At 42.0% G+C, this 18,294-nt stretch overlaps 1 protein-coding gene across 2 annotated transcripts in view; it reads left to right on the forward strand.

Moving 5' to 3' along the window:
- Positions 1–18,294, forward strand: part of XPO6 (exportin 6) — a 97,937-nt gene that overhangs the window by 48,224 nt on the left and 31,419 nt on the right. The window contains exons 7-11 of one of the 2 annotated variants that reach the window (XM_006035448.2): positions 5,380–5,833; positions 11,419–11,545; positions 12,263–12,372; positions 15,518–15,626; positions 16,696–16,788. In XM_006035448.2, the coding sequence (XP_006035510.1) occupies positions 5,380–5,833; positions 11,419–11,545; positions 12,263–12,372; positions 15,518–15,626; positions 16,696–16,788 (893 nt within the window). The remainder of the gene's footprint in view (positions 1–5,379; positions 5,834–11,418; positions 11,546–12,262; positions 12,373–15,517; positions 15,627–16,695; positions 16,789–18,294) is intronic. The other variant, XM_014525587.2, reaches the window with a different exon arrangement.

The raw sequence follows: 18,294 nt of genomic DNA on the forward strand, positions 1-18,294 counted from the left end.
GCTGGGTCTAGATGACCCCAGCTAGATGCTTATCTACCTCCTCTTGAAGACCCCCAGGGTAGGGGAGAGCACCACCTCCCTTGGGAGCCCATTCCAGACCTTGGCCACTCTAACTGTGAAGAAGTTCTTCCTAATGTCCAATCTAAATCTGCTCTGGATCTCACCGCTGCATGGAGCCTGGGTGCAGTTCTCTGCAGCGGTGAGCAGGGACTGCCCAAATCTCCAAATCTTTTCCGAATCGATTCAGAGGCTTTGAATCAATTTGGACCTTTTTAATTAGTCTCCCAATTTTGATTCAGATTCAGAGATTCGGCCACCAAATCAGGCCGAATCTCCTCCGAATTGAATCAGCAACCAAAGCTTTGCATAGCCCTAGTATCTTCCATGTGTTGGGTATCCAGGTTGTAGCCCTATTGGCCTAAAGATAAAAGAATATGATATAGTAGATGTTCTGGTTGTTTTTTAGTGTGGGTTCAGGGAATCTTACAGGTCCATAGGATAAAACAGGAACAAATCTCACCCATCCTTCTTTGTTGTCAATATAATCAGTGGTCTTTGTGACATTAAGTTCACTTAGGTGGACTTCTGGCTCCATCAACTCAAGCTGCCTCAGCCCTTTTACTTCCCATTTCTTGTGTCTTAGAACAAGCGCACCTACTGTGATGCAATGAAGTTAATATATACAACTGAATGTGAAGTCTAGTGGAGCTTCACTTGAAACATAATTGCATTTAAAACCCTTCTGTGTTTGGCTCCACTCAAAAAAAATCACAGACTTGTGCTAGTTAGACTTTTCTCTATGCAAGGTTGGAATTTATTTTACTTCACATAGAGGGAAATTCCTCTTTTGACTGTGGTGTTTCTCCATGCTAATGCTGACACTCAGTTACAATAAAAGCTTCTAAATTATACTGTCCTGTAAATTAACACACTTCTTACTGAAGAGTAAAGTTAACAATCTCTGCTGGGGCATATTCCATTTCTTCCTCGCTTGACTTTAAAACTAACCAACACTAGCTTTGGTTGAACTGCTGCAGATTTCTCCTTTGTATTCAAACTGCTCTAGTTATCATAATTTTTTAATTATTCAACCTACATAGGTTAGCTTGCAACCAGAATTTGAGGCAATGCATCTTAAATCCGAAACTGCTTTAGAAAAATTATTTGATTTTAATGTTCCCTGTAGAAAATTGAAATTTAGCAGGAATTAGTGGTACCATTTACAAGGGAAGAGCTCTAACTGTGGTCAATAAGAATTCAAATAATTTGATTTAATAACAAATAAAACACTGTGTGAAATGGTGTTTTGCAACAGTGAACTGTTGTTTTTGTCCCTATGTATAGACTTGATCAGAAGATACCTCTTAGAAGCCTGTTCAGCTAGTATGTTTTGTAACACAATACATATTTACCAAGATCAGTATAATCAGAAGAACACTTAATTAGTACTAGTTTCATGACTGTTTGGCATTACTTGTTGCAAAATAATCATTGGTAAATAACAAGGTATTTATATAAAGCAATCTGAATTACTTTGTAAACTGAGTTTATTTGAACAATTTTTTTGATAAAATACAATTCAAGGCCTGGGCCCTAGGTAAAGGACATCTGGGAACAAAAAATGCTACCTGTTCCCAGAAAACTGGGGGACTGTATACTGAATGACAGTGCTGAAAATAAGTTAGGCATCAGAGCAGACAAGCAACTTGGCAAGAGCTTTCAGTGTGGAGCTGTGGGGGGAAAAGGACTAATGTAATCCTTGGATATAGACAGAGGAGTAGTGAGTATTGAGGTAACTTTATATGATTTTGAGATTAGTATTTGAATACTGAGATTAATTCTGGTGTAAACATTTTCAAAAGGATGTTGCAAAACTGAAGATCCCATGACAGAACCACGGCAATATTTTATGACAAAAGACTTATTTCTATGACTTGTCAGGTTTTTTATATGCTATGGAGCAGGAAAGGGACCTCAAGATCATCTAGTTTATCTGCCTCTTCTGCGATGGGGAAAATATCTAGGCTTCTAACAGATGTTTGTCTAACTTTTTCTTAAGTACCTCCTTTACTGGGAGGTTTTTCTTTGAACCCTTCATTATCCTCTGAGACTTCCCCCCTGCTCCCAAGAAAAAACAAAGAAACAAACAAAAGAAAAGCAGCCATCCTGAGTTCTCAAAGACTATCTCCACTGATTTAGAGATTGAGCCTTGAGTTTGTATATGTAAATCAGTTTCATCAGGCCCTACCAACTAAACTTATATCTAACTTGGCTGAAGGAAAAAAAATTAAGAATATTTATCTGGTCACAACATTTTTGTGAAGACTGATGGGAGGGAGGCATTAAATATCTTTTTCTGTCTTCCATTATTTGTTCTGTTTCTCTGCTGAGTAACGGACCTGTATTTTCCTTCTGTCTTCCTCTTACTTAGTGTCTTGCCATATTGCCTACATGTCCATTGCTTGAAAACTGAGAGGTGACTAGATTAGTGTTTAAGTATATTAATAGCAATAAAATACTAGGTAGTAAGGAGCACTTTTAATCTAGTAAAGAAAAGCCTAATTGGAACCAATGCCTGGCAATGGAAGCCAGGCAAATTCAGATTAGAAACCAGACACGAATTTTTATCAGTGTGGGTGATTTTAACCATTGAAATTACCAAGGGAAGTTGATTCTCCAAGCCTTGATTTGAGGACCAGCATTCATCTCTCGTCTCTCTGGAAGAGGCATCACATTATTTGTGTCACCACATTATTTGGCTTAGTATAGGGATAGGATAAGGGGTGAAATTCGATGGCTTGTGTTAAACAGAAGCTAAGACTAGATGATGTAATAGCTCCTTTCGTTTTTGAATCTAAACCTCCCAAGGCTCATGCAAAGTCTGGTCACATCTAGTTCACGGAACAAAGCATTTGTGTTTACCAGTGAGACATGAAAACGAACTTTGCCCTTCTTGGCGTTGGCTGGCCTGTGGCACATGTCACAAGTGGCATGGGCAGCCTTTAGAGGTGTACTGATATATTGGTTGCATATCGGATTGGCACCAATAAGAAGAAAATTAGCATCATTAGCAATTGGGGTTTTTTGGCCAAATTGTCACCAATAAATGCCATGTGCATGCGGCAGCTGGGAACACAGCCCGTCAGCTTGGAGAGCCCCATCCCCTGCCCCATTCCCTCCTCACCTTGGGGCCCTTGATCTGCCCCCCTCCCCTGCCATGCCCCTGTGGCATGCCTGCTAGAAAGGTTGGGCCCCACTGGTGTAAAAGATGTCTTTCAAGCAGCACTTCTATTTGTAAGCTTACCATCCTTGTAAATGTCACTCTGTCATATCCATCTGTAAGTTTTAAGCCTTAAGAGACAGAAGCCTTTATTTAGCTCAGCCTGACATCTTGAAGTATTCACAATGCTGAGAAGAACTTACCGGAACAAAATGTTTTTATACACTAGTATGATGGGCAGTTAAGTACCGGCTAGACAGAGCAACTGTCTTGCTAAAAATGAGGTCACCTGGCCTCCCCTGTGCCATTTCCCAGTAACAGGATTAAAGTCACACATGCAGACTTTTTTTATCAAATAGCCTTTTAAAGTAATTACTACAACAAGCTGAAAGGTGTGTAACTCCCATGGAAACCAGACACGAATTTTTATCAGTGTGGGTGATTTTAACCATTGAAATTACCAAGGGAAGTTGATTCTCCAAGCCTTGATTTGAGGACCAGCATTCATCTCTCGTCTCTCTGGAAGAGGCATCACATTATTTGTGTCACCACATTATTTGGCTTAGTATAGGGATAGGATAAGGGGTGAAATTCGATGGCTTGTGTTAAACAGAAGCTAAGACTAGATGATGTAATAGCTCCTTTCGTTTTTGAATCTAAACCTCCCAAGGCTCATGCAAAGTCTGGTCACATCTAGTTCACGGAACAAAGCATTTGTGTTTACCAGTGAGACATGAAAACGAACTTTGCCCTTCTTGGCGTTGGCTGGCCTGTGGCACATGTCACAAGTGGCATGGGCAGCCTTTAGAGGTGTACTGATATATTGGTTGCATATCGGATTGGCACCAATAAGAAGAAAATTAGCATCATTAGCAATTGGGGTTTTTTGGCCAAATTGTCACCAATAAATGCCATGTGCATGCGGCAGCTGGGAACACAGCCCGTCAGCTTGGAGAGCCCCATCCCCTGCCCCATTCCCTCCTCACCTTGGGGCCCTTGATCTGCCCCCCTCCCCTGCCATGCCCCTGTGGCATGCCTGCTAGAAAGGTTGGGCCCCACTGGTGTAAAAGATGTCTTTCAAGCAGCACTTCTATTTGTAAGCTTACCATCCTTGTAAATGTCACTCTGTCATATCCATCTGTAAGTTTTAAGCCTTAAGAGACAGAAGCCTTTATTTAGCTCAGCCTGACATCTTGAAGTATTCACAATGCTGAGAAGAACTTACCGGAACAAAATGTTTTTATACACTAGTATGATGGGCAGTTAAGTACCGGCTAGACAGAGCAACTGTCTTGCTAAAAATGAGGTCACCTGGCCTCCCCTGTGCCATTTCCCAGTAACAGGATTAAAGTCACACATGCAGACTTTTTTTATCAAATAGCCTTTTAAAGTAATTACTACAACAAGCTGAAAGGTGTGTAACTCCCATGCTGCCAGTGTTTCAAATTACTTCACTTCTAGTAAGAGGCTAAAAAATGCCAAATATTTTAAAAAGTAAACTGCAATATGTTAAGAATTTTGGGATTTTTGTATGTGTGTGAATATTCTGCAAGTGTTACCAAATGCTGGTGTGGTATGATCTCATCCACCTAATGGACTAAGTTCCTGTAAATGTTGTGTTTTGTTTTTAAAGTACACATCTAATTTCAAATACAATCCACAAGCTCTATGATATGCCAAAAATATCTATACTGGGTTAAACTTTGTAAAAGTTGCAATAAAACCCTTTCCTAAACTTGAACCTGGCATGCTAGTTTTCATTTTGTGAGTAAATTTTGCAGTAGACTTATGACTCCTGCATAAGTGTGTAGTTGAAAAGCCGATTACACCTATATTTAAAACAATGTGCCCCTCTTCAGTAAAGCCTTCAGTCCCTCCTGCTGTGGGATCCTTTAGTTAAACGAATGTTTTGCTCAGTCTGAAATTTTTAGAACTCTGGAAGTCGCTGAGGTAAGAAGGACTTTCCTTTGCATGCTTTGTACAAACCATTAATGTCATGTTGTATTAAAGACTTGTTTTGACGTTCGTTACCTGCTGCATAAAGAGCAGCAGTCAGTTGCAAAAGTGTTTTTGATCTGTGGTAATTTTATGCAGAGGCAATCAAAAAGCATTGTTCCATGTGAAGTATTATTTAGCTTTCCAAATGCTTTATTTCCTAGGTGACTTACTAAGTAGCCTGTTGCAGAGTCCCAGTGTGGCCAAATTATTGAACCAGCCAATCCCTATCCTTGACACTGAGAGTGAATGTATTTGTTCTCTGGCACTGGAATGCCTGGCCCACCTCTTCAGCTGGATCCCTCTGTCTACCAGTATCACCCCTTCACTCCTTACCACCATATTCCATTTTGCCCGCTTTGGCTGCGATACCCGAACCAGGAAGATGACCTCTGTCAATGGCAGCAGCCAGAACTCTGTATTGGGCCAGGAACGTGGTAGGCTTGGAGTCTTGGCTATGTCTTGCATCAATGAACTGATGTCAAAGAACTGTGTGCCTATGGAGTTTGAAGAGTATTTGCTGCGGATGTTTCAGCAGACTTTCTACCTCCTGCAGAAGATTACTAAGGAGAATAATGCCCACACAGTGAAGAGCCGGCTGGAGGAACTGGATGAAAGGTAAGAGAAGGCACACAGATTAAGAGCTGTGGTAAGGTGTTTTAAAAGACTTGTCTTGATTAATTTGCTGTCATGCATGGTGTCTAATCACCTTTTTTTCAGAGCTCTGTGCTGCTGATGGAGAACAGGAAGGTAGGTGTTCTCAGGTAAGTTTGGTGTTAGGGGGTTGTTTGCTGAGTGACTGTATGGTGGTGCAGGCTTGTGTTCTTTCCTGTCCTCTTCCTCCCTATTCCCCCAGTTCGTTACTGTTTGACTGCAGGTCTGAGGTGGCACAAGAGCTGAACCTGCCCTTCATTCAATTGTAAGAGAGCAACAGAAGAGGCACAGTGAGGTAAAGAAGTTGCAACCTTCCCTTCTGGTTGGTATCTGCCATTTGTGTATTTCAAGTCCAGGTTCAAAGGAGTAGGTTTCATGCTCCCAACTCATGGCCTTGAAGGGAATGAAAGCTTCTTAGTTCAGTACCTGGCACTGATATGGGAAAGTCACCTTTTCTTTTTCATTTTTCTTTTGTCATCAGTCTATTAAGATTTTTGGAAAGCGATGATAGCAACCTTGGAAAAAGAGTCCTGGATGCAAAGCTAGCAAATGAATGAAGTAGCAATAATTTGTATCCCTGTAAGGGCAAGGCAAGCAACAAGACCTTGGGAAGCTTTTAATTCATTTATCACTGCCAGAAGGATACCAGCACATTTGGTACCTGAGCTAATTTATGAATCTCTTGACATTGGATGCAGGAGGAAAAGTCAGAAATTCTCACCTGTCATGCTGAATGGTTGAACCTTCAATGTGTTGTGTGCTAGATCATGCTATGTGAACTATTGATGTTGCTTTCCATTACAGCCCTGCTGTGTGTTAGCTTTGAGAATCAGGCTTTTGACCAACACTGATGTTGGCAAGATACATTTTCTGATTATGTAAGTCTGGTTATGTGAATGTGCCCAAAGACTTGCTATGAATGAGTGTTAATAGAAGTGAATGAGCACAGCAGTGCACCATAAAACTTCTGATAAATCTTTGTTCTTATTCCCAGCCATGGCATCCAATTTTTGTATAATAGAGATGCTTCTACTTTATAATATCAATATGGTTTAAGTCTTGTTTAGCAATAAAATTTAGGTTGGTATATAATAGAGATCAATTGAATGTTTCTCTCTTCTCTGAAATCCTTAACCCCTACCCCCAAAAAAATCTACTTTCTTTAGATGTGTGTGTTAATTTATTGGTTTGGAAATTTAACTCCAGATTAATGGTAAATTCTGATTATGCATTTTTTCTCAGCTAACCAACACTGGCTTCAGTATTACTTAGCTTTCTAAAATGAGGACTGTAGTAGCAATACTGAAGTGTCAGTGCATCTGGGCAGGTGGATAGAGAACATAGTCCTCAAGGAAAGCTAAACCAAGTGTAATTAGAGTTGTAAGGGCAATTTTCTATTGATTGTTTTCTATCTATTGTCTAGTAGTGGAACAGACTCTAGTGCACAGAAATTTTTCTTTCAGGTTATCAAAACTCTGCTAAACTAAGTGTTTTGCTGTTTTTTTTATAGAAATATTTCATTTGTCCTGTTTGTGTTATCCTTTTATGTAAATAACTTTTAAAAGATATATTGTCTTGCATTTACTGTTGCTGTCTTGAGTTTCTGTCCTAAAGTTGCTACCTCTGTTTTAGGGAATTTATTCCATAGTGCTCATTCCTTTGTTTTATAAAGGATCACTCCATTTTCATTTCCAGGAACTTAGAATTCTAAAATCAGGCTTTTCTCTTAACCTTTTAGCTTTGCATGCTGCTGAATGAAGCTGGAATTATTGCAAAATTGCGTAAACTACCTAACTACACTGTATCTGCTGCCTCTAAATCAGATTACCTTTACTTTCTTTAAGCTTTTTCATTTGTCTTCAGGTGACTGACTACTAGATACTATGTCTTTCATTTTAGTGAGGTTTTGAACCTTCTTAGTCTTGTATAGGTTGTACTTGTAAACTTAACCAGAAAAATCATTTAAACTGTACTTGCATTTAACTTGAAGCTTCCCTATCTTATGGAAAAAATGATGTCTAGTAAAGGTATCTGTGAATGATGATTCTGAAGTTAGTGATTGGGTTCAGTGGCTCCTAGAGATCTCAAACTTTCAAATAATCGTGTCTTAGAACTTGTTCAATGGTTTAAAGAAAGGTGGCCAATCTGTGGCACAGGCAGGCTGTGGCATGTGACAAACTGGAGAGAGGACAGGGACAGAGAGTAGGGAGCAGAAAAGAGTAGCAGACCAAGCTAGGAGCATGGGACAGGGAGCAGAAAGCAGAGCTGGAAATGCAGACTGGAATGGCACTCTGAGAAGATATAGGACTATTTGCAGAATGCCTGCCAAAAAGGTTGGCCCCTAGTGTTTAAAGGAAGCACTGAGCTCAAAATCCCTTTTCACACTAAGCCAAATTAGTTTTAGTTTTGAAGTATGTGACTAATAACCTGTACATACATAATACGTGGGGGGCAAATCCAGAATTTCTGAAAACAGGGTGCAGAAGCAGCAACCTGCACTGCAGGGGTGGCTAAACCACTCCACCCAGCCTCCTCTCCCCCACTGGTATGGGCAGACTTTTTTTTTAAGTCCCTAAAACAGGTGAAAATCCTGTCTCCCTTCCCCTTCCTGCTCAGAGGCTCACTTTTTCTTCCCTTCCTCCTCACCCCCTTCTGCCTGCAGCTGCTGCTTTCTCAAGTGCTTCTGGTCTGGAAGCAGAAGAGCCAACTGGGCTGAGTGGGGACTGGGCTCAGCTGGAGAGGGAACAGTGGCAACAGCAAGCATGGGGAAGGAGAACCTTGTATCCATCCCTGCTGCTGTTGTTTCAGTCCCCAGCTAAGCCCACCCCCATGCAGCTCTGGTGCTTCCCTGCCTCACAACAAAGGGAGATGGAGGGGTGGTTGGAAGGGGTAGGGAACATGCCTTTGAGCAGGAATAGGTAGGGAGGGTGAATTTTCACCTGCTTTAGAGACATTAAGAAGTACTCAGAGGCTCCCGTGGTGCAGTGCAATCTGAAAGGGGTGTGCAGCCATGCCACTGCACAGCCTCTGGATCTACCCCAGTGGTACAAATCTAGTGGTACTCTCTTACCAATAAACCTGGTGCCAAATAAAGTGCAAATAATAATTTTACTGCCTAATACATTCCAACTGTGTGTTCGTGTAACAAGTAGGCCTGTGTGAGTTGGCAGCGATCCGATCCAGCTTTGGATCCGGCCACTTCGGATGGCTGTGATCCGATCCGGAGCTCCGGACCGGGTTTCCACCTCGATCCGGCCGAAGCAGCTCTGAAGCCTCGGAGCTGCCTGGGAGATTCAGCCATAGGGTATAATGGGGAATCAATTAAATATCTATAACTTTGTTGTTTCTTGTCCGATTTGGATGAAACTTGTAGGAATAATAGCCACTGCTGAGAGCATGAAACCTGCCACAGTTCAAGAGTATCGGTGCAGGGGGTTGGGGGGAACTGTACCCCAAATTCTTGAAAGCAAAACTGTCACGTCTATGCTTTACAACACGGGGGTGAAAACTGCAGGGGTGGTAGCTCTTGCTGAGGCCACAAAGCCTGCCAAGTTTCAAGAAGATTGGTGCAGGGGTTTGGGGGGAACTACACCTCAAGCTGCGGACAAGCAAAACTCGTGCCATGGGTGACACTGTGTGTTAAGGCACAGTGGGGTGACAGCTGCAGGGATGGTGGCCCCTGCTGTGATGCCTGCCAGCTGTGGAGGAGATCAGTGCAGGGGGGGTCTGGGGCCCTGCACCCCTAACTGCTGACAGGCAAAACTCATGCCAAAACTGTGTCTGGCTTGGGGCAGTTGATTGTCTGTATTGATTCTTTCCTCTCCTTAGCCTGGTTTTGTAGGTGGTAATTGATGCTGGTTAAGTCATTATGTAGTAGCTAGGTCCTGTGTATTGAGCTGGTCCCCGAGTCCCTGGTCACTCAGTGAATCATGATTGATTGATTGATTGGTAACAGTAGCTTAGCAGCCAGCACTGCAGTAGTGTCTCCCTTCCCCGCCCCAAGACGGACACAGTCAGTCCCACAAGCACCCATGGCACCAGTTCTGCTTGTCTGCAGTTCCCCCCAAACCCCTGCACCAATCTTCTTGAAACTTGGCAGGCTTTGTGGCCTCAGCAAGAGCTACCACCCCTGCAGTTTTCACCCCCGTGTTGTAACGCATAGACGTGACAGTTTTGCTTTCAAGAATTTGGGGTACAGTTCCCCCCCAAACCCCTTCACCAATCTTCTTGAAACTTGACAGGCTTTATCCTCTTTGCAGAGTCTACCACCCCTGAAAATTTCATCCAAATTGGACAAAAAGCAACAAAGTTATAGATATTTTGTTGTTTCCCCCATTATACCCTATGGCTGGATCCGAAGTTCTTCGGAAGCTCCAAACCACTTTGGGAAGCCTAACAAGTCCAGCGCTTTGACCCAGACATACTGCTTCGGACCCTGAAGCAGCCGAAGCTTCTCCGGATCCAAAGCTCTGTCCGAAGCTTTGCACAGCCCTAGTAACAAGTACATAGTAGCCAATCCAAGAAATATGCACCTTGTTTCTGCCTCCATATAGTAACTCTTTCAACTTGGATAGTCCTTGGCAGGAACAGTTTTTTTTCTCAAGGGAAGATGAGCACTACCTTGGCACTGCCAAAATTAGGTCTAGTCACAGTCACTGCTGAGTCTTAAAAGTTTGCCACCAAAATTACCTTGCTATATCTTCAGCTGCATCATGTTTCTCTTTAAAAAAAATTACCCTGCTGTTCTAAGAACCCTACAGCATTGTGTGGGGTGAGATGTATTTTTTCACATGCAGTTGCATAAGTAAATCAGTGGGACTTTTGATATTAAAATGGTGTAATAATTCTGTTGCCTTATGCCTTATTTGTAACTGCTTGCACTCAGCAGTGTTGTAAACTTAGAGGTCCTTGTTGTAAAATGTATCTTCTTACCCCCAACAATAATAGCTCATGTTTCACTGGCCCTTATAATTTCTTCTAGAAAGCATTTCTTGAAGCATTAGGTGCTTTCATTGACATGTAATTACAAAGCTGTAGGAGTTTTAGCTAATTCCTTTTTAGGCCTTTCACTTTGTAAACTGCAGCATCAGAAAGGCAATATCAGTCTCAAAATCATCCTTTCAGAAAAACATTCACTCTTGATCTAAGTCTGTTATAAACCACTAGTCTTTGAATATAGGTATTACTGGATGATTGCACCCTTTAGTACCCTTTACTGAGCCTTGCTGCCAAGTACCTATTTCTCTAAGAGGGTGGGATTGCTTATCTGAAGGCCTTATTTAATTCATAATGTTTTATCTGAACCTTAAAGTTGCTTTTGACTAGATTGTCTTTTCTGCTATGTTTCAGGTGTTAATGGAATGAAGGGTTGCCCCGTCCCGTAGGTAATTTTTGCAGGGCTTTATATTTTAATTGTACTACTGGCCATTAAATGTAGTTTTCTTTTCATGAAAGGGTTTTGAGGTGAATTTATCAGTGTTTCAATGAAACCGTTTCCCTTGTGGCATTGTTCATGTTTTGCTCAATTGTTCTCTCTCTTTCTTCTATAGCTACATTGAGAAGTTTACAGACTTTCTGCGTCTCTTTGTGAGTGTTCATCTACGGAGGATAGAATCCTACTCTCAGTTCCCTGTGGTTGAATTTTTGGCTCTATTATTCAAATATACTTTTCATCAGGTATGGTGTTAAATGCTGCTTTTCTTATTTTAGCCTTTAATACCCTACCCATGTATGATGTGAGGACATTGTAAGAATGACTTATTTCCCCAGTAGGGCTAATAACTCAAAGAGTAGCATGGTAAAACACTTCAGTCTTTATCAAATTAATGTGTGCGCTGACACTGCATGGCTCTCTTTTTTTTAAGCTTTAGGACTCTTTTTACTCACTTCAGAGCTGTTGCTCTGAGGCTTCATGAGCAAATCTTTCCCATGTATATCACATGTTCTTGGTTTGTTTGTTTTGGTTTTTTTTCTCCTTTAAGTTAGGTCACAGTCAGGGGGAAGTGGTTACCCTGCCTTTGCAGTGACATTCACTGCTGCAGCACCATTTGGGAGTGTTTATAAACCTGTTATTCATATGAATGTGAATATTCAAATATTATGTTAGGTTAGGAAAGCTGAAACTGGAAGGCTACAGTTCACTGCCACAGAAAGAGTCGGTCGCTGCTGGGACTAGACTTGGGAATTTTTTGGCTCCCAGTTCTGGGTACAGACCTGGCTCCTTTTTTGATAGTTAAGGCAAGTAGTTTCCCCATTAGCAGGGGAAGTTCATCACTGAAGCAAACCCGCACCACTGAATAGAAGTTCTGTGCATGGTAACTCAGACTGTGGTTACACATGACCTAAGTCATGCTGCATTTTGTCATAATTAATGTGGAATTTTGTGTATTTCAGCCTACCCACGAAGGCTACTTTTCTTGCCTAGATATCTGGACACTCTTCTTGGACTATCTCACTAGTAAAATTAAAAGTCGCTTGGCAGACAAAGAAGCAGTACTCAACAGGTAAGCCAAGCCAGTCATTCTCAACTTCGTTAGATCAAGGCACCCCTCTGAAAATGCCAGCTCTTAGCTTTTTCCTTCTTGGTTGACTATGGTAACATATAACAATTCTTCTGTTGCAAAGAACTCAGAAAGATCACAATAGGTCAGAATGTTTTTGACATTATGGAGACCTATTTGAAACGTCTGGGTTTATCTTGAAAATCGCATAGGTATTTGTACACCCAATAGTGTTCATCACCCTTAAAAGAATCTCTGGGAACCCCAGGATGCTACAGCACCCTGGTTGGGAATCATTGAGGTAAGCAACACCAGCCTCTGTTGGGACGCATAAACGCCTTAAAGACATGTGAGAATAACTTTGTCTATGTTGAGCGCTTGTTTGTTGGTTCTGTCCCAATTGTTATACCAAAATATCATTTGTTACAGGGAGTCTCTTGTATTTTCTAGAATTAGGTTAAAAATTGTATTTCCTGCCCTACCAAACACCCCCCCCTCCCCCCGCGCAATCATAACATGCAGTTTGGCAGGTGATCAGTTATATGTGCCTGTGAAATCAACAGACCATTACTGACACTTGAGAATTAAATCTTACTCTACCATGGCAAAGTTATGCTGCAGACTGCCAGGCTGAGTGAGGCATGTGCATTCTTAGGTAAATGACACTGATGTGTTTAAACTTTTGCGTAAACTGATAATAAATAAAGCTTTAAAAAACCCTGATTTACTCACTAAGTGACAAACATAGCAGGCGCCTGAGCATTAAACCAAAAAATTAGGAAAAAGTTACTAGTATTTGTTTAAAACGTTCTAAAACAAAAATGCCAAGGAAGTCAAATGTCTAGCTATTAAAGAATGTAACAAAAGAATAACACTTACTATTAATGAAAAAGCAGATTTTCTGCTTCCCTAACGGTATTAATATTGTTTGTCGCCCCACATCACGCTTAAAACAATCTCAGGGCACACCTAGTTGGTTAAATTGCAACTAGGATTTTAAAATCATCTTGATGGCAAATGTTTGTTTGGGTTTTTTTTGAGAGAGAGAGATTCATCACTGTAACTTCAAAATATAGTGCGATCACAACTGAGTGGAACCTTAGATTCAATATTCATATAAACTAAATTTTGACAACTTTCTCCTTTTGAAGGCTTGTCTACTTACCAGTTTAACATAGTCAGCCCCCATTGCAGATATTTTTGCTGCCATCATTTTGTAAGTACCAAGGGGCATGTCTAGTACCATCTTAACTGTTTAGCATGGAGAAACTAGAGCAGGGCTTGAAACTCTTCCTGTTCTGTCATGTTTTGCTCCGGACTAAGAAAAGGAAGAAACTTTTTTTTTCCCAGTAAGCCTGCCAAATACAAATAAATTGCTTACCAAAGGGCGTTCTGGCATCACAAGTGCCAAGAACAAGTGCAGAACCAGCTTCCAGCCAACTTATTCCTTTCAGTGTGGGAATTGCTTTCTTGTATTTAAATTCAGGTTCAGCCAATGCATGTTTCTGCCTAACAATGTTGAGGCATGCTGCTCAATTTTCCTACCCTATACATAACCATATGACCAAAAAATAAAAGTGGATAAAGATATCAGTGTAGTGAAAGAAATCAGCTCATGCAGTATTAGCTGGTCTTTGGAGAGTATCATATCTGTCTTTGACCATAAAAAAAATAGAATAATTCCCCTATATGTGTAGTGCTATTTTTGCAGAAGTACCTGTTTTTAGCTGTAGTTTCTGAAGCCACAACAAATATGCATGAAATTGTGAAGTGTTTACATGTTTTAATTTGATAATGTAGGTGTGGTTACACCACAGGAACAGTAGATGAAATTTCCTGTTCCCTGTGGCTTGCTGCAAATTCTGAGTCTTGTCCAATAGTGTAACGTGTACAAATTACCAAATCTAGACTTGCATCATCTTTTTTCAGTAACCAACCAGTAGTATAGTAGCCCTTCACTGGAAGCTTCTAGCTGTTGCAGTCATGAGAACAGCTGATTATGGTTCAATTTATATTGCACAATGCTCTTATTTTCCGTAGTATTAATAGAGAGTGCCAGCTTTCCAATCTGATCTTTCCTAGAGAACTGCATAATTGGAACTTGCTTCACAGCAGTTGTTTTCTGAAGGAAGAGTAGGGAACTTTTTGGATCTCAAGTAAATTGACATCCCAGTATGTCACCAGTGACGGCTGCATTCTAGCCTTGAGTTGCTCCATGCTGATTTTGCAATTTAGTGTTACTCATGAGTGATCATGGGGGAAAAAAGTGTTTTGACTTTTGTGTGCTACATTGCTGCGTCTGGAAACAAATGAAATCTTTTAAGTGGGTGGCTGAAATGATATAGTGATGATGAAAAAATTCTGACTTCCTTCCTGCGAGCAAGGACTGTATTCAAAACTGCAGAATACAAATGACTCCCACTGTAGTTGGACCTACATATGATGCAAATCGCCTATTAGAAACCATGCCTCTTATTTAGGTTCTCCTCTTTTAGAAATCTTATTAATTGCCCTTTCCTTTAGTTTAACCTAAGATGTAAGTGGCTTATGGGTGGCTTTTTAGTCTAACCTGTTGTGACTGGTGGTGAAGTTTGACTAGCTCTATCATAGTCAGCACATCTTGCTTTAATGGCAAGAATCGGATCTTGATCTTGACCAGTCTTAGCAGCATTTGAGAGAGCACTGTGACTACTCCTCTAAAGAGGAGTAGACATGTAAGCTCTATTTAGTGAAGGGGAGCTGAGTCCTTTCACTAGAGAGTGTTCATTTTAAATCTGCCCTGGTAGTGCTTCATTACATTCATTCCAGTTGCCCTTCTCGTAGCACCTGCTGCCTCTTCCCACTGGCAGTGGAGCTTTTTACTACTTCTGTTGCTAGCTGTTTCCTGTCCAACTTTCACAGTTGAGGGAATGGGTGACCAGTTCATCATATGTAGTACTCTAGAATGGCTTTCAGTTGCAGTTTTAAGACAAAAGCAGCTGTCTAATCTCTTCCTGGCAAACATGTCTGCAAGGCAGTGTTGCAGGCTCTTTATATGCTAACCTTTACATTTATGCTCCTTCAGCTGTAGCTACTCTTCACTGAAAGGGGTCAGTATTCCAGTAGAGTACTTCTCTTAGTCTTTGGTTTTCTTTTTACTATGTCCCAGGTACGAAGATGCCCTCGTTTTGCTGCTGACAGAGGTATTGAAACGAATACAATTCAGGTACAACCAGGCACAGCTGGAGGAGCTGGATGACGAGAGTTTAGATGATGATGTAAGAATGGGGATTGGTAGGAAAACTGCAAGTCTTCATACTAAACTGCTGTGTTGTACTGAAAAACCAGGAGCCTTCCTACCAGGGTCTAGGCTGTTTTCCAGCATAGAGACTGGACAATTATTTCATTTCAATGCTTTCATTTCTTGCTGCTGCTATCTCCTGTATCTCAACAGTTCCAGTACACCACTAATATTATGTGTGCGTAAACAATGCATTGGCATTCCCTTCCTTCCAGATCAAGAGCATTAGAGAGCAGCAGTGCTGTAATGTAAGTGCAGTGCAGAAGTATACACTATTTAGGCAGTTCTTGTGTGCATGAAGTCAGAGAGAGAGTTCGGTGTGAGTTTTGAGGTTAAAAGGAGCACAGCATGCTGTGTTTAAAAAAAAAAAAAAAAAAAAAAAAAAAAAAGATTGCTCTATGAAAGAGTAAAGCAGAAATGAGGCTTTTTGATGTCTGATTCTGTGGTCTCATGACAAATGCAGATATGTAGACCCAGATTACCAGAGGTGTTAATGTGCCTGAACTCTGTTAAAATATCTAACTTCCATTAATTTGATTTTATTGCCTAAATACCACTTGAGGATCTGGCTCTTTATGCCTTTGTTGATATCGGTGCTTCCATATAAAGTTGCTGCCCTTTAAGACCTGTTAAGCATATTCTCAAATTTTAACATGATGTACTTACAAACAGGAGTGTATCCATGTTCAGAAACTATACTCTATGCAAATGGCCAGTATAAAAGAGACCACACTCTACTCAAAAGGCCAGGAAGTGCCATGTGACATGGTTGTCCAGTTACTTTGTACAGTTAACAGACATTAGAAATGAAAGCTTGATCCAATATGGAGCAGTTAGTTGTTCCCCCTCAGATTGCTTTCAAAGTGGGAGAATCTAAAAACAGTAATGTTTCAGTTCTTGGATGTCGAGCAAGTAGCCAGCTCTGGCAGATACACTTCAGTCAGTTTTCCAGTCCCTAACTCAAACTAACTTAACATAGACTAGCTCTTTCCAGGTTGAGTAGAGGGAAGCACAGGTTATGCTTATTCTGGCATTTCTTCCCATAGCAGCAGACTGAATGGCAGCGGTACTTGCGCCAGAGCTTGGAAGTAGTGGCAAAAGTCATGGAGCTCCTGCCAACTCATGCCTTCTCTACACTGGTAAGTAGTTCTTCTGCTGATAAGATTAAGTACCTTTGCACCAGCTTATGTCAGCTCCATCCATTAGGTTTTGTTGCACATTGCCTCTAGAAGACTGTCATAAAAGAAGTGCAGGGATGTGCTTTTACATCCAAAACAGAGATCAAAACTATAAGTAAAATGAAGTATTTTTCCATGTATAATTTTGTGAAGCCTTACCACATTTTGGAGGGAGTATTACAGTTCACCCCTTCTCCCCAATTGTTGATGTCATACTTGCTTCTATTAGAATCACTCCAATAGTGAAAGGTCATATTGGACTCTACAGCTTTGTTCCTTCAGGGTTATTCAACTTGGTCTTTATATTGGGTGCAGAGACTGTGAATTAGGCAAACAATGAAACTTTGTCCCCATATTATCGCAACTTCCCAGGAAGAGAGAATCTTAACTTTAAAATAAAAGAAAGTTTAGAAATGCTCATAGGAGTTGGACCCCTGCAAAACAGAAAAATATACAGAACTGATGAATTTGGAGATGTATACTCTATATTAGGCAGCAGTGTTGTAAAAGAGCCTATTCTTGTGGACATTTGGGTTAACAACATTTAGTGTAGGGGTAACGTTTAGTGTAGGGGTGCACCAATTAAAGATTTTTGGGGGGCCAATACTTCTGGCTGTTTATTAATGGGCCATATTGGCTGATACTAGTCTGATTGCCGATATGCATCCCGGCAGCTTGGAGAGCAGCATCAAGCTGGTAAGTCTGTTGGGAAACAAGTGGTGGGGGAGGGGAGGGGCAGATCAAGACCCCTGCAGTAATGGAGGAATGGGGTTGGGGCAGGCTCTGCCCTGCCAGGGCAGGGCGCATGACAGAGTCGCAAGCAACTCGTCCAGGGGGCAGAGGGGGTGGGAGGTGGCTCCCACTGCTGTGCATACCCCTGGGAGAGACATAGGGTGTGTATGCCCCCTGGATCTCTGCACAGGGCAGGGGTGGGCTGCTGCTGTGGACTGGGCCCAGTGGCGGCACTGGGCTCTTCTCAGCAGGGGCGGGGTTGTCAGGGCTGGCTCTGGTGGGGCTACATCCATCCCAAAATTTGCCAGAGCTGTCCACCCCGAGCACAGCCTCGGCCCAACCCCTGCCAGGAAAAACCCGGTGCCGCCCTGACCCCGGGGGCACATGCCCCCCCATACCTCCCCCAGGGGTGCACGTAGCAGTGGGAGCCACCCCCACCTCCCCGCACCCCCTGGACAAACTGCTCTTGGCTCCATCCCACACTCTGCCCCAGCCTCAGCCCCACTCTTCCCTCACTGCGGGGGGCCTCGATCTGTCCCTTCCCTCCCCCCACCCCTTCCCGCAACAGACTTACCAGCTGGACACTGCTCTCCAAGCTGCCAGACTGGCTGTGTGCATGCTGCAACTATGCATATGCACATGGCATTTATCAGCGACATTCATAGATGTTAGGGTCGGAAGGGACCTCAATAGATCATCGAGTCAGACCCCCCTGCATAGGCAGGGAAGAGGGGC

This window comes from Alligator sinensis, unplaced genomic scaffold, assembly GCF_000455745.1.
Source record: "Alligator sinensis unplaced genomic scaffold, ASM45574v1 scaffold449_1, whole genome shotgun sequence".
Taxonomy (NCBI): Eukaryota; Metazoa; Chordata; order Crocodylia; family Alligatoridae; genus Alligator; species Alligator sinensis.